The 22,646-nt window shown below is 43.6% G+C and overlaps 2 protein-coding genes across 5 annotated transcripts in view; both read left to right on the top strand.

The window, feature by feature from the left end:
* VEZF1 (vascular endothelial zinc finger 1) overlaps window positions 1–8,332 on the top strand; it is a 32,640-nt gene extending 24,308 nt beyond the window's left edge. For 3 of the 4 annotated variants that reach the window (XM_083349575.1, XM_083349576.1, XM_083349574.1), the window contains exons 6-9: window positions 519–653; window positions 4,504–4,542; window positions 5,306–5,350; window positions 5,943–8,332. In XM_083349575.1, the coding sequence (XP_083205701.1) occupies window positions 519–653; window positions 4,504–4,542; window positions 5,306–5,350; window positions 5,943–6,370 (647 nt within the window). In that variant the 3' untranslated portion in view covers window positions 6,371–8,332. The remainder of the gene's footprint in view (window positions 1–518; window positions 654–4,503; window positions 4,543–5,305; window positions 5,351–5,942) is intronic. The other variant, XM_083349577.1, reaches the window with a different exon arrangement.
* Window positions 8,333–18,086: 9,754 nt separating this feature from the next.
* The window catches only part of CUEDC1 (CUE domain containing 1), a 100,726-nt gene continuing 96,166 nt past the window's right edge, over window positions 18,087–22,646 (top strand). The window contains exon 1 of the mRNA XM_083379838.1: window positions 18,087–18,267. The gene's annotated coding sequence lies outside the window, so the exon portion shown is untranslated. The remainder of the gene's footprint in view (window positions 18,268–22,646) is intronic.

Here is a 22,646-nt window from a genome sequence, read left to right as displayed (position 1 = left end):
GGTCTCGGCTTATACTCGAGTCGGCTTATACTCAAGTATATACGGTACATTTCTGTAGCTCCATTTAATTATCAGATTTTTTAAATCATGACAGATTCTAAACTTTGTAGATTTGGTTGAAACTTCAGTAGGGTTTGTATCTTAACAATTTCACTCTGGTGGCAAACAAGCATCCAAAAGCTTACTGTTCTTGTACTAAAGCAGTAGTGTCAGACTGTGGGCCGAATGCATCATAGCAAAACGATGCCCAGCCCATTGCCGGCCATGGCAAAAAAGTCACGATACGTCGCGACACATCATGTGACGTTGTGAGTTTGACACCCCTGTACTAAAGTAACAAAATCACTTGTTTTTTGTTTATTATGGAGAAAAAAAATAAGGAAATATTAATACCTTGTCCAGAGTCTGTAAAATGTGGTTTTTAACTTCACGTTTCCTTCTAATTGAGAAAATGCTAATTCGTGCCCATATGTATTTTTGCATCTTTCTTAAAAAAAAAAATAACGTGACTGGAATAGCTTGTATGAATGAAGAGAGCAACAGCCAGAAGCAGCAGCAGCAGCAATCACAGCAACAACATGTCACAAACTGGCCTGGAAAACAAGTTGAGACTCTGAGACTATGGGAAGAAGCAGTTAAAGCAAGAAAGAAAGGTAAAAATTGATGGCAGCAAATTGTTGGAGTTAATCTTGCACATGTATAAATGACTAGTATAGTGGGCAGGAAACATGGAGTAAATTTATGCTCTGAAAATGTTCAGAAGTAAGAGCTACTTGATAATCTCGGGCAATTATGGAGATGGGTCTGCTTGTCATAGATTCTTACTTCTTGATTATGTCAAGCAGTTGCTTTACCAAAGCCAGGCTAGGAGACTTGTGGCTTACCAGGTTGCCTATTGGTTGCTTATGTCAAAATTTTGATCTCTTGCCCTATTGGGGCATGATTTCTGAGAGGATCTGAGTTTTCTGTTACTTAAATCAGTTTTGTGCATAACAGATACTCAAAACCCTAGCTGTCATTTTAACTTGTTCATTGGTGCTACTGTCTGATACAAATAGGGCCACTTTACCACATTGGTTTCCAGACTTTCCATAGAGGAAATTCTCTACAACTTGGAGGAAGCCTGAAAACTTAAATTGGTTTATAATTCTCCATAAGGTGGAAAAATTCGGTTTTTCTAAAACACTTTAATTTGGCTAGAAAACATCCAGCCTCCATGATTCTTGACCTTGATGCCAATCTTACTGGCGTTGCATCCTGTCTTCCAGTTTTATAAAGTTGCTTTAAATATTTATTCTTATTGTTTATTTTTACAAATAAAATATGCTTTGGTTCTCCTTTAGCATAGTGACTTCTTCTGGTGGCATTTTGTTGTCTTTTTTATGGCCCCATTCACTTTTAATTGTCTATAAACTAGTGGGACAGGAAGATATTCAATAGCAATTAGAATTTGAAAGAACTATAATTTCATATGGAATTGTTTATGTGTACGTTCTCTCTCTTATCAAGGAAAGGGAAAAAGTTATATGTGTTTTGATGGCTTACATAAAATAAATAAGCAGTCTTTGTTACTATAGCCATTTTTAACCAAGGCATCTAATTCAGTGCTTAAAATAGCAGTTATCTTTATTGTATTGTGTTCAATCTATTTATACCACTTTTCTTTGCAAAGAATCGCAAAGCAAGTGTAAGTAGTATGTACCCAATGCCTACCATGCAAAGTAAGAGATTTGGAGCATTTTCCACCCTTTGAATTTGGTGCCTTGTTTTTATTTTATTTTTTACAAGTCGATAGACTTACCAGTCTTAATAAACTATACTTGCTTTAGGAGTTGTATAGAAGGATATTACTGAGCTCAATATGTTTGTGTTAAATAGGATGAGGAAATAGGAATTCAGAATGACCCATCTGGTTTTTTTCCCCTGCACAACTAGCTCCGTCCCTCGAAATTTAGCGTTTCGAAAAAGCCTACAATAAGAAACTTTATATGAATAGATTTGGATGTATTCCTTGCTTAGTCTTCCCAGAATGCTTTGCAAAAATGTTGAGATTCCTTGGTATGCTGAATCCAGCATCAGTAAATGAATTCCATCCATGTGGCAATCTTTAGAGCATCCACAGAGATACAGTCTTGCTCTTACCTTATGGGTTATTGTTGCTGCACGTTTAAACTGAGAATGTGGCCATCTGTTGAGCTCTGTGGCCTGGGTTTTTGCAGTTCAAATCCAGTTTGCTTAAATCTATATGATGCACCATACCATGCTGAATTGCAAGAGTTTCCATTCATGTTTCAAATTAGCTATCAATCTTAATTCCTCTAAATGTGTGTTTTCGTCCTATTGCGGATGCCTGTGATGGGTTTTAGCAGCTTGGTGCCTGTTTGATATAGAAACTCTGCATGCACAGAACAGCAGTTTTCAGGGAGCTGTTATTGGAGCACGAGGTAGAGCTGGCCTACAGAATACTAAGCTCCCCAAGGAAGGCGCAGAGCATATCTTCAACATAAAAAGGGGGGGGAAATGTGGGCTCCTTGGTGCTCTCTGAGCTTGGTTGCTTTCTCGCAGACCCAAAGGTGCTTTTTCAGGAGGCAACAGGACTTCCTTGTTTTTCTTTGAAGACGTTTCTCGTCTCATCCAAGCAGTTTCTTCAGCTCTGATGGAATGGTGGGGAATGGAACAGAGTCAGGGCTTCAGAGTCAGGGCTGAAGGAGCTTTTTGGACGAGAAGCAAAAGGTCTTCAAAGAAAAAGTTAGTCCAGTTGCCTCTTGAAAAAGTACCCTTGGGATAACCAGGACCTGAATGACTGAGAATCGCCATAGACCTCTTTCTTGCAGATGTTTAATTACTGAACTAGGTAACATCATCAGTGTTAGACTCTAACTGAGTTCAGAAAGCACCGAGGACCCCACAGTTCAACCCTGAGCTACAAGAATTCTTTTTTAGGAGAAAAATGCTGGTGGTGGAAGAGAGCCTGGGATCCTGCAGATGATTGGTTTAGATCCTAGATCTAAACCCAGCTATGTATGAGAAATGATCTTTTATGTAATTATAATTTCTGAAAATGAGAGACAGGTAATCAACTGAAGGAATCCAAATGGAGGGTGCATGAATAGAGCAGGAGGGTAGTTGCAAAGCAGAGGGGACGTTATTAATTTTGGTGGATTCTGATTCTCTTGCGTGGAAAACTCAGCAGTTGAACTGATATTGCACCTTTTCTCCAGGAGATCAGGACAGCAAATACATCACTGTCTCCTCCAACCACCAACCTGTGGGGTATATTAGACTGAGAGATAAGAGCTGGTACAAAGTCACCCAGTGAGCTAACATAGTTGTGGGTGCCTTGGACAAGGCCCTCGTCCAGCAACCTGATAGCTACACCACCTAGCTGTACAGCAAGATGCAACAATTGTGTTACCTCTAAAAGTAGAACTGAGTGGCTGAGACCCCAGTTGCAGCACAAACTGCTTGAAACCCAAGCAGTAAAACTAATTGTTGTCCTTGCTCTGGCTTCCTGGCACAGAAAGCAGATGTTTGGCCTCTTGAAGCTTGTATACTGCTCAAAAAAATAAAGGGAACACAAGATAAGACATCCTACTATTAAATACAGTACATTGTGTTGTTTAAGTATTCGCTTTATTTTTTTGAGCAGTATATATGTTACTGTTGTTGCTTTCCCTCTTGCTTTCAGATAAAAATCCAGAAGTTCCTTCAGCACGCCTTTTTCTTCTCATGTACAGTAATGTGAAATGAATTTTTGGGTCATAGTTCTGAGTTACCATATAGAGTATCATTGTATATGCTCAGTATTCTGAGTAACGTGATGATCAGGACATTTAAATTTTCCCATGCAGTAGATGGTAGATAGTGAAAAATAAAGTCTGCTTTGACATCCTGAGATCAAAAAAATAATTTCGATTTTGGAACAACCATTGGAGAGGCACTGCAGGTCAGGCTTGGAAGAACTATGGCAGGGGTCTTCAAACTTGGCCCTTTTATGACTTGTGGACTTCAACTCCCAGAATTCCTCAGCCAGGCACACTAGCTGAGGAATTCTGGGAGTTGAAGTCCACAAGTCATAAAAGGGCCAAGTTTGAAGACCTCTGAACTATGGTATTGGTCTTCTCATATAATCAGGCTCATAACCAATTCAGAACTTGGTTGCATGTACACTTGCTAAGCTCGGTTAATGTTTATTTTGAAAAGTTCTGTGCGTGTATGTGTGTGCTGTGAACCCAGGCTGTTTGGCTAGCTGCTCATTCATTCTTAAGCAAATTTAGAAAATGGGTTAATTTGATTTAGTTGGCTGCGTGAATATAGCCTTTAAATCATGCTAGACATAAAAACACCTGACACCATGCCAGAATTTTAGAGCTGGACCTTTTAATTGTGCACATGCTCGAATAACAATCTGTATGATGTTATGGGAAAGGGAAAACTAGAACTATGTATCATTGAATGGCTTAATTGCAACACCTTTCCTCCACCTCCCAATTTTGATTACAGAAAGCCAACAGACTCTGAGGCCAACTTCAGTCAAGCAAGGTAGGGTCAGATACATTTATATAGCTTGTATTGTAAGGCTGGACTTTCAGCTCTCCCCCTTTGAAGTATTTTGGGTCCAAGGTTGCAGTTTCCATACTGAACATAATAATTGCTCAGCACAAAGAGAAGCATCCAAGGTCCTTCCCTAGCATTGCACCACCTGCATTGTGCACTATTCTCTTGTCCTTTGTAAATACCTCCTGCTTTCTTACATGCACTGGAGTCAACAGCCTAGGCCTCTCATGAAAACCACGTTGCTGCCACCTGGTAAACATAACCTGATGTGCCCCAAATTGACATGAATGGCTTTATGTCAGTTTATTGGTTTAAACTGAGGTTCCCAGTTGCGGCTGGTTTTCTTAATACCAGAAGTTAGTTCGTTCTTTTTCCAACTCCATGAGAACCTGAGCATTCTATTGCTAGCCAGCAGGTGGTGCTGATATATAAAAATAGTTAACTTTATAGCTTTCCAGTTGTCTCTAGTTTGAATAGTCGCAGAGGTGCCCTTGGTGTGACAGTATGAACCAAATTCTTTCTGTTTCCAGAGGGGATCCATTCTTAATTGAGGCGAAAGCTTACCTGACTGGTGGGGTTTGATGCACTCATCTTATTGACTGGGGTTTTTACAACAACTAAAATACTACACTGATTGAATGATTCCACAATTTGTGGTTAAATTTATTTTAAAATGAAATAAGCAGGTAATAGTGAAAACTAGCTTTGCGTATCGGTCCCTAATAATGACTTTTTAAAACCTTCACAGAATGTCAGTACAACTTTGAGAAGGCTATAGAGTACGTACCATTCGGTATGTACACTCTCTCTACTTACAATATTCCTCTTGAGAGGACTTTCTGCTAATACTGTGCTGCTTTAATGAACAAATCCCCCTCTTTTTATTACTAAAAATTGCCAGATGTCTTGAACACAGATGAATTGCATGACTGAAGATATTATAGGTTGTAGAATTAGTGTTTAATAATTGCATTTCAGAGTATTCTGCCTGAGAATATTTGTCATTGTATAATGAAAGAAACTATTAAAACACATAATAGATTCATCGCTATTTTTTTAAAAAAAAATGTAAAGTTTGCCAGTTTACCAGAATATGTGAGACCCAGGCTTATTAACTTGTCTGTGAGCCCTTAATTGCTGATAGGCACCTTGCACTGTGATTTGTATGTTTTTGCATAAACTGTCAGCAAAATGGGCTAGACTTGGAAAGGTCCAAAATGTCCAGTGGGAAAGGGGTTTGTAGATAAGAGAAGGCTGACTGGCATTGCAATAGCTTGCATCAAAATTTATTCCAAGGACTGTTCTGTTGGTGTTTCAGAATCTGCTCTGCTCTGTCTGTTTGTAAAGCAACAACTTTGGTGTCATCTCTTCTCTTTGTTTCCTAGAAGCTGCCAACTTGTGCCAAACGTCCACTGCTGCCCCAACGCCTGTGACTCTCTCTACTCCCTTCAACATAACCTCCTCGGTGGGATCCGGGACGATCACCAACCCAGTCACTGTGGCTGCTGCAATGAATATGAGAAGCCCAGCCAATGTTTCGAGCGCAGTTAACATCTCCAGCCCAATGAGCTTAGGCCACCCTGTTACCATAACAAGCCCTTTGTCCATGACTTCTCCGTTAACACTCACTACACCTGTCAATTTACCAACCTCAGTCACTGCTCCGGTGAACATCGCACATCCAGTTACTATAACCTCGCCGATGAATCTCCCAACACCAATGACATTAGCTGGCCCTTTAAATATAGCCATGAGACCTGTGGAAAACATGCCTTTCCTTCCCCAGGCATTGCCAACCTCTCCCCCCTGGTAAAAAAAAAAAAAACTAGAGCAAAAACTTCATGCAGTATTAAAAAGAATAGAAAACAAGTCCTTAAGAGCAATTAACCTTCCTTTTTTAAGTTCATAGTAATGAAACCAGGCTAATTCATTTGATGCAAAAAAAATCATGCTCCAGTTTAAAGGGGAAAAAAACATAATCAAATCCCTGTTCAGTTGGCTGGCTGTTGACTTATTTCTGGCTCTTTTTTCTTTCCTTTAAACTGGCAATGATGTTTGAAGATCAGATGAGAACTGAGCCCAGTCCTAAAACATTTTGAAAAGTTATCATTATTGGTAACTGGGGAAATTGTAAATGGAAAAAAAACCTCTTTATCTAAACACTAGAAGGCTCCAAATACGGAGATTTCCACAACTACAATGTGGAGATGAATCACTAACTGGCCAGCTCTGTGGCTCTCTGATTGAGAAAGTATTGTAGCGTTGTTGTTTTTTTAAGTAAATACATTTCATGGTCCTATTTTTTTTTTAAAGAAAAATGCATTTAAGTAATTATGCATTTTACCTTTTGGGAATATGATGATTTCAGGCAGAATTCCCTATGGGAAAAGTGATACCAACTCTGATATGCAAAGCATATGGTAACTTTTATCATTCTAACTTCTAAATAACAATAGGGATTATGACCTGGTATTTTGGAAATGTAAATAGTAAGTGACATATTACCCTAAGGGAATGTAACCTTAATAGTCAGCATATTAAAAAAGAAAGAAAGAAGAAGAACTGTTTCATGTTTGGCGAAGAACAGCTATGGCTGGTAGAATAGGATTTGAAATCTACGTGAATGTGGTCTCTAGTCGAAATCCAGCTGGGACTCTTTATTACGGAGAGCGTTAACAGTGAGCTTTGAAACATGGAAAAATGGCTTTAAGCTTGAAGACTGTGGAAGTGCTGGGTAGAACATGTCTCTGCTCTCACTCTCTCAAGCAAAACCTGCTGATGTGACAAGGGAGCAGGTGGTGTTCGCGGAAAGTTTTTTTGTCTTATATTATAAAATGGTATACAGTTTTTATTCTAACCACTAACTAGTTAGGATGCCCCTTCAGGACAAGCCAAGAGAGTGCATCTTATTATTTTGTGTTTTTCTTTCTTTTTTTTTTATTACCTTTTTTGTCCCCGTCCCCTCCTTTAATCAAGTGTTGTGCAGATTTCTTCAACTTTGTAAATATTTGCAGAAGAAGCAACAACCATCATTTGTACTTTTAGTTAATTGTGTTAACAAATAGTTATTGATTTTGTGGAGGTTTTCCATTAACTGACCTATCCAGTGAAGGGAAGTCCTCTCTCTCCCCCCGCCAAACAGTCCCATTAAAATACCCAAGAATACATCCTTTATTTTATCTGTACATAAAGTAGGATGGAAAATCTAGGGAAGCAATCTTTTAGGCTATCATGTCACAGTCACTTTTTAATCTTTTGTTTTTAAAGACGTACCCTATAGCCAAGACAGTATAAGAAATAATTGGAAGGGGAAAAGGCTTTTGCCCAGAGCAAGGATGCCAATCCAATCAATATTTTCATTTTTTTTAAAAATGGGATGCTGGCAAGCCTGAGAGGGTGGAAGTCTACTGTTTTGTGTTTATACCCATCGTGTCAGTGTAAAAGCAACATATTTCGTATTTCTGAGGCAAATGTCTGGGGTTAGACTGATGTCCAGATTATGTGAAAATGGTTCTAGGGGCTTGGACTACATAGTAAAAAATGGGGAAAAATAATAGAATTTAGTGTAAAATAATTTTATAAATGAACTTTTGTACCTTAGGACATCAAACTGTACAACTTTTGTATATAAAAAAGCTTAGGAACTTCCTGTGTAGCAAAAAGAACACATTCCTACACTTTTAATGTATATGTTTGTTATAATGTCATGTAAACATACGCCCCATGTTTGTGCCTTTTAATTAGTTTGTCTCAATAAACAGAAATGTAGAGACTTTGTAGTTGAGTTGAGTGCATTATCCTGCAGTCTTTAAATGGCTACCCTGCTTCTTGGTTGACTCTTAAAGCTTCCTACGTATACCTTAAGGATATGTTTTGTGGATGGAGGGCATAATTATTGTGTTAAATATGTATACTTTCTATCCCAATCCATAGAGAAAATGACTTTGAATGCAAATGACTTGGAACTACAATTTGTAAGTATGTACGTTGACTCTGCTATAATGGATCTGTTTGTGAAACCTACAGCTTAAGGCACTTGGAAGTACAGCTGGTGAGAATACATTTAAGTACTTCATTTCAGGTCAAGTTTTAAAACAGTTTTTATGTGATAACCAAGCCTTGCTTTTTAACATTTTATATTTTGGGATGCTTTTTTCAACCTTTATTACTGTACATTGGTTGTATCTATTTTTGATTACAGCTTATTTCCAAGGAAGATCGATAAATAGTTGAGTAAATCTTGACTCCCTCTGCTTCAAACCCAGTTTGAAATAAGGATAAAAATTATTAATGCTAAGCCAGGCAGGTCAAACTGCTGGCCTGCGAGCCGGATGCATTACGCCGAAACCGCGCCCACCCCATTGCCGGCAATGGGGGAAAAGTCGCAATACATCGCGCAACGTCCCATGACGTCATGAGTTTGACATGCCTGCGCTAAGCAAACAGTGAAACGCCTGAGCTTTTCTTAATTGCATCTTTTAAATAATAACCGTGAATGAAAACTCAAAAAGGGCAGGTTTGAAACTCAAGGAATTGGATATTATGAGAATACAGATGCGAAAGAGAAATGACTTGATTAGCAAATAAGCAAACAGAATTCAGAGTAATGGAAATGGATCATAGGCTAAAATAATTGGTGTGAGTGGCCCTTAAAATCTGAAGGAAGTACTACAGGCATTCGTCAGCAAAGAGTCATATTCTACTGTTTGAAATATCCCATTACTTTTGTTCAAAACCTCAGAATAACAGGGTTCTGTATTTTTTAATCCTTAACGAATATTTAATTTCTGAAATTGTATTTTTTTCTAGTCCACAATGAACAGAGCAAGCCTGTGCTTGCTGGTGCTGAATTAAAATGGATTATCCAATAGCCCTTACATTGCTTCAGAAAGTTATCTGAGCAATACATTCTTATTGAAGAGGGATTTTTCTTTTGACTGCTTGCTTGCCATACATATACATTCTGCAATTAATTAGGACAGTGTTTTTGAACCTTATGCTGGCTGGGGATTTCTGGGAGTTGTAGTTCACATATTTTAAAGTTACTGAGATTGGGAAACACTGATTTGGGGGCTTCAGTGTTCGCCAGAAGATTTTTCTTTGATGCTTTCTCCAACCGTTGGGGGTTTTATTCCTAGAAGATTACCTAATTAATCCTTATTTAGATATCCATGGCATTTAGGAGTCTATTATTTGTTATAGATAAGATTTGTTATAGCTTTCTATGATTTTTTTCAGAATTGCAGCCAGGAAGCAATAAATGCAATTCCTCTTCATTGTTCACTACTTCATTGGGCAAGGTTGCAAACCTCCCAAAACTGATCAGTAAGGACTAAGTATGCTAAAATAAAAATTGTAATGGCTGAAAAAGGAGGCATTATCTTGTAAGGCCGAGGTCTCCAACCTTTCTCGATTAACCGACAAGCATTAAGATTGTTAGCCTGGCCTTATTTACAGATTGAACTAATTGTCAATTAATTGTAAATCTAATTGTAAACAATGGATGGAAACTAAACAAGGAAAAAAGCAACCTAGAACGAAGGAGAAATTTCCTAATGGTGAGAACAGAAGTTGTCTCCAGGAGTTGTGGGTGCTCCATCACTGGAGGTTTTCAAGAAGAGACTGGAAAATCATTTATCTGAAATGGTGTAGAGCCGTGGTGGCGAACCTATGGCATGCGTGCCACAGGTAGCATGCAGAGCCCTCTCTCTGGGCACGCATGTCATCGTCTCAGTCCTAGGCCTTCAGCTGGGTCTTATAAAACCTTTTCACTTTAGGCTTCCACCGCCGTGTGCAAAAAAAAAGGTTCAATCAATTTCAACTTCTCATGGAAAAAAAATCTCACAAAGTTGGAATTGATTGAACTTTTTAGTCCCACCCAGTCTGCCGTTACCACCGCAGCCACGCCCACCCGGCACCCGACCATACATAAGTGGGTAGTTTGGGCACTCGGTCTCTAAAAGGTTCACCATCACTGGTATAGAGCCTCTGCTTGAGCAGGGGGGTTGGACTAGATGACCTCCAATGTGTCTTCCAACTCTGTTATTCTATCATCATTTGTCCAGAGTCAAAAACCTAGTTACTGAATTAACTTCCATTTTGGAAGCTTACGCCTACAAATGGCTTGGAACAATAACGTAAACAGCCTCCTTCCTCACAGGCTGGTTCAACGCTGGTCAAATTTAGCTGCTCACTGAATAGCATCCACTGCCCTCTTTGTATGGCTTCCGCTTATACTTGGGAGTAAATCATATGAACGAGTCGGGCATCTTTACAACAGACTCTATAATGTATGCATGTTAAGAAACGAGAGAGAATTAAATACTCCCTTCTTCAAAATGGCTCAGACAATGATGGTCTGTCATTGAAAAAGAGTGGTTGCTTTTCCAGTTACATTTAAGGATGCTGCGGAAACTCCAAAAAGGGAATCTGCCTACCTGATGATGATCTTGAGGAATCAAGTGGCAGACCTGCCAAGTGTAGTGAATTTGCTTGATAGAGATGAGCAGATCAATCACGGAGTGCCAGGCCCTAGCTTCAGGATTAGAATCCTGAACTTTCTGCATGCCAAGAGAGGCTTGTCCATTGGGAGAATTATCTGTACAGGTACTCCTCAACTTAATGACTGGAACTGAGCTAGGAATTAAAGTCATAAGTCACCATGGTCAAATGGGTCACCATGTGACGACTGGATTTTATGAGCTTTTTTTTTTTTTTGCATTATTGCTTATTAAGGGAACCTTTTTTACTCTGGGAGTTTTTTTCTTGGAAACCAGAAATAAATGCCAAAAACTGCTAAAAACCCCGCCAAAAATTGTGGGCACATGACCATGGGACACTGCAAAGGGTTGCAAATGCGAGCTTGTTGCCAAGCACCCATAATGCATTCATGTGACTGCAAGGGGGGCGCATGATTGAGACCCTGGAAATGGGTCAGAAGTAGCTCTGTTGAGGTCTGTCGTAACTTTGGTCGCTAAAGCAACCTGCATGGCTACAAAATGCAAAACGAATCCAGTCTTTTTCCCCCCCCCCTTAAATCTTTTATTTTTCATTGAGCAGGTGGTAAACCAATGCGGAATTGGCCCGAGAATATTGGGATAAATGAACCTTTGGTATAATGTAATGAGATATTTATATCTTAACTGATTTCCTTAGATTCCATTTTTTTTAATCCTGCAGAGGCCATCGAACAATATCGTGGCTTCATTCAACCCAATTCCCTGGGTCCTTGCAACACAATAAAGCAGGGGTGTCAAACTCAATTTCATTGAGGGCCGCATCAGCATTGCGGTTGCCCTCAGGGGGCCGGGTGGGTGTGGCCTGGGTGGGCGTGGCCTACTGGGTGGGCGTGGCCTACTGGGTGGGCATGGCTAAAGTGCGTATAGCCTACTGGGTGGGCGTGGCTAGCTCTACATCATTCGCATCAAGGGTGCCTATGGGGGCCTGGGCAGGAGTGGGACAGATCTGAGGGTCTCTGGCAGAAGGAGGGTCTCTGGGCCAGGGCCAAGGCAGTGGGGGCCGTTCCTTCACTGTTTCCAGGATGGCTTCGCGGGCCGCATGAAACCACTTCGTGGGCCGGATCTGGCCCCCGGGCCTTGTGTTTGACATGTCTGCAATAAAGCATAAATTAACCTGACAAACTACGTTCACACGGAAAGCTATACTACTGTTTGGGTCTTGGCCTGCAAGGCAATAAATAAAAACCAAATAAAACTGGCTCCGCTATGCTACAATGGATGGCTGATTTGTGGGTCTTTGTATGAACACAGTTAGGCACCATTAATGAAGCATATGATGAAAACATTCTTGCCCTGAGTGGCTATTTAATGCTTGTAGGATGTGTTTGCACAACCTGTTATGGACTGACCTATTGTGTAATTTCAGCTAATTTGTAAAAGCAATCATGGCTTGGTGCTTTAATTTATGCCAGCCATTGTGTGATAAGAAACCTGGGTGTCTTTTGAGCTTTGCTATCAATTTCATTCAAGGAATCCACTCCCCCAAGGATTCTTCCTCAGTTGTCGTGAAGTCACACTTGCTCACCCATGAGAAGAAAAACTGGGATGTGGATCCTTTGGTTCAAACATGCACCTTCCCCAAAGTTTTTGATCTTCCCTATAATCAGTGAGCATAAATTTTCTTTTTAAATCAAGGAGCACTTAAAAATATTCAAAAAGTTCAACAATTAAGATTTTTTTTTTTAAAAAAATCCCATTTATGGCTTGGTATGCAAGTACACTATAGCAGTTATTGGATAGCAAGATGGGCAGCATGTAAATTTAATAAATAAATTTTAAAAAATAGTGTCAGTGGAACCATCTCTTCCCACTAAAAAAATGCAAATTAAACAGATCATCAAGGCCTTTTTTATTACTGTATTACCGCAATCTTCTATCTGACCTATGGAAGCAAGACTTCGCTGGTGCCGTTTCCAGGCAATAAAAGCAATATTTGACCCTTTCAAGTTTGTCAGAAAATGGCAAATCCCATCTCTTTCTCCCATCTTTAGTTAGAACTGATTTTTGAACTGAAATGCTTCAGTCTTAAGGTTGCCTTTCATTTTAACTATAGTGGTCTTCCATTTGTATTTTTAATTTCTGTAAGACACTTTGAGGACAGAAAGGGTGCATATAGATTTCACAATGATTCCGAGGGTAATTCTAGGGACAACACTCAAGATGTTTTTCCTTGACAAAAATAGGTAGTCATCTACTTATGACCTCAAAAGGGACCAGAATTTCATTAAGAAGCAAGGCAGTTGTTAAATGAGTCACACTCAGTTTTACCACTTTTTGGTCACAGTCGTTAAGCGAATGACTGCATTTAAGTGAATCATATTGTTAAACGAATTCAACTTCTTCCATTGAGGTAACTGGTTGACTTAGGGCCAGACACACTCAGCCAACCCACCTCACAGGGTTGTAGTTGTGGGGAAAGTAGGAGGAAAGTGTGAGATATGTTTACGCCTTGAGTTATTTGTAAAAAAAAAATAACGACGGGATACGAATAATAAAAACAGTCATAATTACATGCCAGTTGACAAGTGCCCAATATTGATCACACAATTGTGAGGATGCTGTGATGGTTGTGTGGGGATTGGTGATAAGTCAGTTTTTTCAGTACTGTTGTATTTTTGAATGGTTGCTAAGTGAATGGTTTCAAGTCAAGGACTATCTGTAGCAAGCTTTTCTAGCCTACCTAGGATTTGCTTCAGAGCAGACATAAAAAGGCATATTCTGCCTTCCCAAGTATGCTACAGAAATTGAGGGTTAACATTGTTAGGGACAAGATACCTGTAGACCAGGGGTAGGCAACCTTGGCTCTTTTATGACTCGTGGACTTCAACTTCCAGAATTCCTGAGCCAGCTGGAATTCTAGGAGTTGAAGTCCACGAGTCATAAAAGAGCCAAGGTTGCCTACCCCGCTGTAGACCAGCTAGACCCGGGATCTTCAAACATGGTCCTTTTATGACTTGTGGACTACTACCAGAATTCCACAGCCAGGCATGCTGGCTGAGGAATTCTGGGACTTGAAGTCCACAAGTCATAAAAGGACCAACTTTGAAGACCCCTGAACTAGACAAATTTGTGGGTTTCTTTGCAAATAGCTGAACTATTCAAAATCTTAAAAGACGATGCAGTAAAAGTGCTACACTCAATTTGCCAGCAAATTTGGAAAACTCAACAGTGGCCACAGGATTGGAAAAGATCAGTTTACATTCCAATGCCAAAAAAAGGCAGTGCCAAAGAATGTTCATACTGTCACACCATTGCACTCATATCTCAAGCTAGTAAAGTTATGCTTAAAATCCTACAAGCTAGACTCGAGCAGTATGTGGATTGAGAATTACCAGAAGTACAGGCAGGATTTCGAAGAGGCAGAGGAACTAGAGATCAAATTGCCAACATACGCTGGATCATGGAGAAAGCTAGAGAGTTCCAGAAAAACATCTACTTCTGCTTCATTGACTATGCTAAAGCCTTTGATTGTGTGGATCATAACAAACTGTGGCAAGTTCTTAAAGAGATGGGCGTACCAGACCATCTTATTTGTCTCTTGAGAAACCTATATGTGGGCCAAGAAGCAACAGTGAGAACTGGACACAGAAGCACTGATTGGTTCAAAATTGGGAAAGGAGTCCGGCAAGGCTGTATACTGTCGCCTTGCCTATTTAACTTATATGCAGAGCACATCATGAGAAAGGCAGGGCTAGATGAATCAAAAGTTGGAATTAAGATTGCCGAAAGAAATATCAACAACCTAAGATATGCAGATGATACCACTCTAATGGCAGAAAGTGAAGAAGAACTAAAGAGCCTCTTGTTGCGGGTAAAGAAGGCGAGTGCAAAAGTTGGGTTGAAACTTAACATTAAGAAAACCAAGATCATGGCATCCGGCCCTCTCAATTCCTGGCAAATAGATGGGGAAGAAATGGAGGTAGTGACAGATTTTATTTTCCTGGGCTCCAAGATCACTGCAGATGGGGACTGTAGCCAAGAAATTAAAAGACGCTTGCTCCTCGGGAGGAAAGCTATGGCAAATCTAGACAGCACACTAAAAAGCAGAGACATCACCCTATCAACAAAAGTGTGTATAGCCAAGGCTATGGTCTTCCCAGTTGCAATGTATGGCAGTGAAAGTTGGACCATAAAAAAAGCTGAGCGCCCAAGAATTGAGGCCTTTGAACTATGGTGCTGGAGAAGACTCCTGCAAGTCCCTTGGACTGCAAGGCAATCAAACCGGTCAGTCCTAGAGGAGATCAACCCTGACTGCTCTTTAGAAGGCCAGATCCTGAAGCTAAAACTCAAATACTTTGGCCACCTAATGAGAAGGAAGGACTCACTGGAGAAGAGCCTAATGCTGGGAAAGATTGAGGGCAAGAGAAGAAGGGGACGACAGAGAATGAGGTGGCTGGATGGAGTCACTGAAGCAGGAGGCGTGAGCTTAAATGGACTCCAGAATATGGTAGAGGACAGGGCACGATGGGTCGGACACGACTTCGCAGCTAACAACTTGCAAATAGTTGCTTGTGTCTGCTTTGGTTTAGATACTACTTGGGCTGAGCCAGCGGAGGTGACCTCTTGTATTTCATTTTGGGATTCTTTTGAGTTGGTGGATCATGTCTTGGGCGGTATGAGACCTACCACCTGTGGGCTAGATCCTTTTCATGGCTGGCTACTTTTGTGTTTGTGTATGTGGGGGAAATACTCGGGAGGTGGTATGGTAAGGAAAGGAGCAGGTAATGCTTCCTGCCTTGAAGGTGGTAATGCACCTGCTACCAAATTTGATGTCTTCCTGGCTCTAACAATTAAACAATAACATCCCATAGGATCCAGAAAATACGTCTTGCCTGTTGCAGTGTCTTCCCTATGAAGATCCTGCCTCCTTTATATACATATGGCCCCACTCTGCTTGTATTTGGGGTAGGGCTAGAAAGATCTGGCTCTTTCTACAGGTTTTGGTCAGGATGCTGCAAAGACTCTTTAAATGTGCACTTTACAGTTTGTCTTGACTCATATATTATGGTGATATTTGTTTTAATCTTCTATGAACTGCCCACAATAACAGCTTAAGCACTGAAGTAAGAAATAAATACATGACAGTGGTTCCCAGCCAATTCTGGGAATGGGGGTGGAGGTGGAGGTAGGAAACAGAAGCACCATTATGTGGGCTGTATCCAAAAGATTTCACACCTTTAAAAAGTGACACCTCTTCCCCCACTCATCCTGATGAAATGAAAAAGAAAAACCTTGAAAAGTTTTTAAAAGGGGGATTTCATAGTTAAAGTGCTGGTCTAGAAACAAGGAGACAATGTGTTCTAGCCCCACTTTATAGGCATGAAAGCCAGCTAAATGACTTTGGGCCAATCAACAGGAGATGGCGAGTTCTAGTCCCACCTTAGGCATGAAAAAATGGCTGGGAGATCTTGGGCCAGTTGTTCTCAGCCTAACCCACCTCACAGGGTTGTTGTGGGAAAAATAGGAGGAGGAAGGAGTATTAAGTATCTTTGTGACTGTGAGTTAATTATAAAGTAATAAAGGCAAAATATAATTTACCTGAAAGAAATCTGAGGGTAAATTGAGGGATGTACCAGTTTATTCCACTGCCACTTTTTGCTCTGGAGAAAATGTTAGCACTAGAGCAGGGGTGTCAAACTCAATTTCATTGAGGGCTGCATCAGCATTGCGGTTGCCCTCAGGGGGCCGGGTGGGTATGGCCAGGGTGGGCGTGGCCTACTGGGTGGGTGTGGCTAGAGTGTGTATGGCCTACTGGGTGGGCGTGGCCAGCTCTACATCGTTCGCATCAAGGGTGCCTATGGGGGCCTGGGCAGGAGTGGGACAGATCTGAGGGTCTCTGGCAGAAGGAGGGTCTTTGGGCCAGGGCCAAGGCAGTGGGGGCCATTCCCTCACTGTTTCCAGGATGGCTTCGCGGGCCACATGAAACCACTTCGCGGGCCGGATCCGGCCCCCAGGCCTTGTGTTTGACATGTCTGCACTATAGCATCATTGATCTTGTTTCTTCAGATTTTCATTTATGAAATTTGTATGCTGCTCCCCTAGCTCTGCAAAATGACTTTGTCCTCAGTGAGCCAAATCATCTTTTCAAATAAACGCAGCTCACCCAAGAAACTTCATATGACCTGGAAGATGTCGGCTTTCAGGTTGTGACCTGACCCAGGATGCTAGAGGTCTTTGCAGAGAAGCTAGCTTATCTGTCAGAGATGCTCTAGTCTAGTGCGGAGGTGTCAGATCTTGGCGACTTGTTAAGGTTTGTGGACTTCAACTCCCAGAATTCTCCAGCCAGCCACTCTGGCTGGGGAATTCTGGGATTTGAAGTCCATAAGTCTTAAAAAGTCCAAAGTTGGACACGTTCTGATGGCTCCTGCACTGGGAAAGAGGTGGGTCTAGAAGACCCCTACGTCCCCTAGGATTTTTTTTATTTATTTATTTATTTTAATTCCATTTATATCCCGTCCTTCTCCGAAGACTCAGGGCAGCTTACAAGCTTAGCAGTAGCCTTCATTCTATGTATATGCCTGCTTGTTAGGGCTTTCACACACACCCCAAGCGGTATTATTACAAAGTCAGCTTAATTGCCCCCAACAATCTGGGTCCTCATTTTACCTACCTCGGAAGGATGGAAGGCTGAGTCAACCTTGAGCCTGGTGGGACTCGAACCTTCACTAATTGCAGGCAGCTGGTGTTACTTAAGGAGGCATCAGCCCACTGCTCCACCAAGGCTCACCAAGGATGAGCTGACCGAGTCCAGCCCAAGGCCTGTGCCCTCTGCCCGAGCCCCCACGCCCCTTCCCCCGCCCGATCGTCTCGGCCGCCTCTAATCACTACCACCCCACCCAACGCCTCCGTCCCTTCCTCCCTAAATCCGTGTCACTTGAGGCCAAGGCAGCCTTCCCGTGGGGTGGGGTGGGGTGGGGTGTGCTGGAGCTGCATTTCAAGCCATCGGCCGCTAGGCTGGGAGAAGAGAAGGGAGGGGAAAGGCGAGGGGGGTGGGGGAGAGACCCAGCCAGCCCGGCCTTACGACGTTCCGCTCCGGTGTGATTGCAACGGGGCTCGAGCAGCCGAGCGCGCCGCCGCCGCCGCCGCCTTCATCCCGTCCTTAAGGAGAGCGGATCGCCACTCCCGGCCCTGGCGGGAAGCCTTTCGGACGGAGGACGGAGCAGGAGGAAGGGGCCAACTTGAGCAAACTAAGGTAGGTGGCTATTTGGCGCGGAGGCGGAGGCTTCCTCCAGCCGGGCACCCCCGAGCGCCGTCCTCCCGTTCCCGCCGGCCGCCTGGCCGAGCGGGCCTCCCCGGCACCGGACGGACTGGAGCGGGCTCAGCCTCCGCCGATGGCGGCGCGCCGCCCCCTGGGTCGCCTCTGCTGAGCCCCGCCGAGCTCAGGCGGAGGCTCCGCAGCGGCCTTCCGGAGCCAGCCACCCCTTGGCCGAGGCTCGGCCGGAGCAGCCGCTGGCCCTCTCCGCTCCTCGCGCTTTGGAAGGGCCGGGCGGCGGGGGGGGGGGCTGGGACCGCTTTCCCCACCCGGACCGAGGGAGCGCCGCCCGCCGGTAGAGGCGTCCGCGGGAAGGCTAAGCCAGCGTTCTCCAACCTTAGGAACTTGAAGAGGCGTGGACTTCAACTCCCAGAATTCCCCAGCCAGCATAGCTGGCTGGGGAATTCTGGGAGTTGAAGTCCACGCCTCTTCAAGTTCCTAAGGTTGGGAAACGCTACAGGAGGAAGCCGGCGAGCGCACCTGACGCGGGCGTGCGGGGGGGGGGGGGGCGAGCGCACCTGACGCGGGCGTGCGGGGGGGGGGCTTTGCTGGGAGCAGAAGAATTAAGAGCAGGGGGGTCTTCAAACTTGGCCCTTTTTATGACTTGTGGACTTCAACTCCCAGAATTCCTCAGCCAGCCACACGCTGGCTGAGGAGAATTCTGGGAGTTAAAAGTCCACAAGTCATAAAAGGGCCGAGTTTGAAGACCCCCCCTGAATTAAGAGAGTAGCAGACTTGAGAGGGACCTTGGAGGTCTTCTAGTCTGACCCCCCGACTCCCCTGCTCAAGCAGAGCCAGGAAGCAAGCGAGGCCTGCAGGCAAGGCAGTGGCTGAGCGAGTGGGTGGAAGGGTGAGTGGGTGGAGGCTCGGAACGGGCAGCCGGGGAGACAGGCTGGCGTTCCGGGGGTTTCGCGGGAGGGCGGGCTTCTCCGGTTCGGGCTCCTGGCTCTGGAAAGGGCCTATGGCAGGGGTCTTCAAACTTGGCCCCTTTATGACCTGTGGACTTCTGGGAGTTGAAGTCCACAAGTCATAAAAGGGCCAAGTTTGAAGACCCCTGGCCTATGGGAAGGGGACAGGGCTTCCCTTCGTTACAGGCAGTCCTTGACTCAGGACGGCAATTAACTGAATTTCGCCCCATTTTTCACCCTTTGTTGTTGTTAGTTGCGAAGTCGTTTCCGACCCATCGCGACCCTATGGACAATGTTCCTCCAGGCCTTCCTGTCCTCTACCATCTTCTGGAGTCCATTTAAACTCACGCCTACTGCTTCAGTGACTCCATCCAGCCACCTCGTTCTCTGTCGTCCCCTTCTTCTCTTGCCCTCAACCTTTCCCAGCATTAGGCTCTTCTCCAGTGAGTCCTTCCTTCTCATTAGGTGGCCAAAGTATTTGAGTTTCAGCTTCAGGATCTGGCCTTCTAAAGAGCAGTCAGGGTTGATCTTCTCTAGGACTGACCAGTTTGATCACCTTGCAGTCCAAGGGACTCGCAGGAGTCTTCTCCAGCACCAGAGTTCAAAGGCCTCAATTCTTTGGCGCTCAGCCTTTTTTATGGTCCAACTTTCACTGCCATACATTGCAACTGGGAAGACCATAGCCTTGACTATACGCACTTTTGTTGACAGGGTGATGTCTCTGCTTTTTAGTGTGCTGTCTAGATTTGCCATGGCTTTCCTCCCCAGGAGCAAGCGTCTTTTAATTTCTTGGCTACAGTCCCCATCTGCAGTGATCTTGGAGCCCAGGAAAATAAAATCTGTCACTACCTCCATTTCTTCCCCATCTATTTGCCAGGAATTGAGAGGGCCAGATGCCATGATCTTGGTTTTCTTAATGTTTAGTTTCAACCCAAGTTTTGCACTTTTCACTCTTACTTTGCCACTGTTCCTAAGTGAATCAGTTACAAACCTGGTTGTGAAGCGGATCAGGCTTCCCCCCCCCCTTGGCTTTGCTTGTCAGAAGGTCGCAAAAGGGAGTCACATGTTGTAAATATGATTCAATTGCCCGGTGTCTGAATTTTGATCAGGTGACCGTGGGGATGCTGCGATGGCCGTAAGTGTAAAATAACCTGTGGTAAGGCGCTTTTTTCAGGGCCATTGTAACTTCGAACGGTCACTAAATGAAGTGTTGTAAGTTGAGGACTACCTGTCGTTCAGGAGGATGTGGGAAAAATTCAGCAGCAACTATAAGTCCTTTTCTTGCTCCGTGCCGCATCATCATCGTTACCTAGTCCATACAACACCCTTGCAAAGTAGGCCTGTGGGATTGTTCCTAGATCACCGAAGGCTCAACTGAGGGCAGTAAATAACAGTTCAAGTACTTGTTAATCAGGTGGCAACATTTGTTTGTTTTTTATTTATAGAATTCAAATAGCTGCCCATTCTGATCTTGTGACCGCTCACAGGACAAAACCTAAACGTGAAATAATAGAACATTACAGGTAGTCCTCAACGTACGACAAGTGAGATCGGAATATCTGTTGCTAAGTGAGGTAGCTGTTAATGGAGTCGCAGCCGATTTTATGACCTTTCTTGCCACCCTTGCCAAGTGGCTGGCATGGTCATTAAGCAATTTGGCCTTCCCCCATTGATTTGACTTGTCAGAAGCCAGCTGGGGTCATCATGTGGCGATCACGTGACACCAGAACACCATAACTATGGTAAATACATGCAAACGCCCTAATTTTGTTCATGTGACCACAGGAACGCTGCAGTGATTGTAAGTGTGAGGCGGACCGATCATAAATCACTTTTTTTTAAATGCTGTAGTAAATGGTTATAAGTTGAAAACTACCTGTGCAACAAAAGCTGAGGGCTCTGAAAAGCAGAATCTCATCCAACCATACAGGTGAGATTCTGCCAACATCTCAGCCCGTGTGCCAGGAAAAAGGAGCCAAGTCTTCAAGGCTTTCTGGAAAGCTAATGGGGTTGAGTTCTCCCGATTTGTCAATTAAGTGCTGGCAAGCTGGGTTTTGTTTCTTGGCAATGATCTGCCACCGCCATGTCTGAGGAGGTCAATACAACCTTTTGTAGCCCTGTGCTGAGATCCAGATTCAAAGGTGATTCAGTGTTTGTGGGTGTCCGTGTAGCATATGTTGTTAACGAAGCTCATCTGTTTGTGAGCTCCTGCAGGAAAACGTGGGTTCGGAGAAGGCCGACAGGTGTGATATGCCTGTCCATACATGCTCCAGGTCGACGTTTCTCCTTCAGACTGGATCCCCACCCAGGACTAGTAATACGAAGCAGCTCTTGCAGGATCTTCCAGGGATCTTCTCAATCCCATCCGCCTACCCGATCTGTTTGTCTTCCCTTCCAAATCCTTCAACATCGTCAATCCCAGTTGTTTTTTCAAGTTCAGAATCCTCTTGTAGCACGTGCCCAAAATATGTGAGCGTCTGCTGCTGATCATTGCCTCAATGCCTTTATGGGTAGTCCTTGACTTCCAATCATCCTTTTAGCTACTGTTCGAAGTTCCAACAGCACCGAAAAAAGTGGTGTACAATGGATCCTCCCACTTATGACCATTGCAACATCCCTACTGTCGTATGATCAAAATTCAGCTCTTGGCAACCAGCATGTATTTATAATGGTTGCAGCATCCTGGAGTCATGTGATCTTCCCAGCCAGCTTCCAACAATAGCAGTAGCACTTATATACTGCTCTACAGTGCTTTACAGCAGGGGTCCGCAACCCCCAGGCCACGGCCTGGGCCATGCAAGCGGTGGGCAAGCGTGCTCATGCATGCAGTTTCACTTGTACAAGGGGCAGGCGCTCGCGCATGCAGCTCCATTTGTCCAAGTGGGTGTGCAAATGGAGCTGCACCCGTGAGCACAAGCGCCCTCCCACTCACACAAATGGAGCTGCAAGTGTGTGTGCCTGCCACTTATGTGACACAGAACCACCCCCTCTCTCCCCCGCCACTGGTCCACAAAGCCAAAAAAGTTGGGGACCGCTGCTTTACAGCCCTCTCGGAGAAGGTTACAACATTATCCTCTCGCCCCCAATAATCTGGGTCCTCATTTTACCAATCTCGGAAGGATGGGAAAGCCGAAACAACCTTGAGCCCGTCAGGATCGAACTCCTGGCAGTGGGCAGAGTCAGCCTGCCATGCTGCATTCTAACCACTGCACCAAGCAAAGTCAATGGGGAAAGCTGGATTTGCTTAACGAGAGTGTGATTTCCTTAACAATTGCAGTGACTCATTTAACTGCCATAGTAAAAAAAGGTCGTAAAATCAGGCATGACTCACTTAAGTCCCTTGCTCAGCAGTGAAACTTCATAGTGGTCATAAGTTGAGGACTATCGGTATTTGGTCCTGAACTTATCTAG

Source organism: Vipera ursinii (assembly GCF_947247035.1).
Source record: "Vipera ursinii genome assembly, chromosome: 1".
NCBI lineage: Eukaryota > Metazoa > Chordata > Lepidosauria > Squamata > Viperidae > Vipera > Vipera ursinii.
Note: the sequence above shows the minus strand (reverse complement) of the source record. Positions and strands in the feature narration are given on the sequence as shown.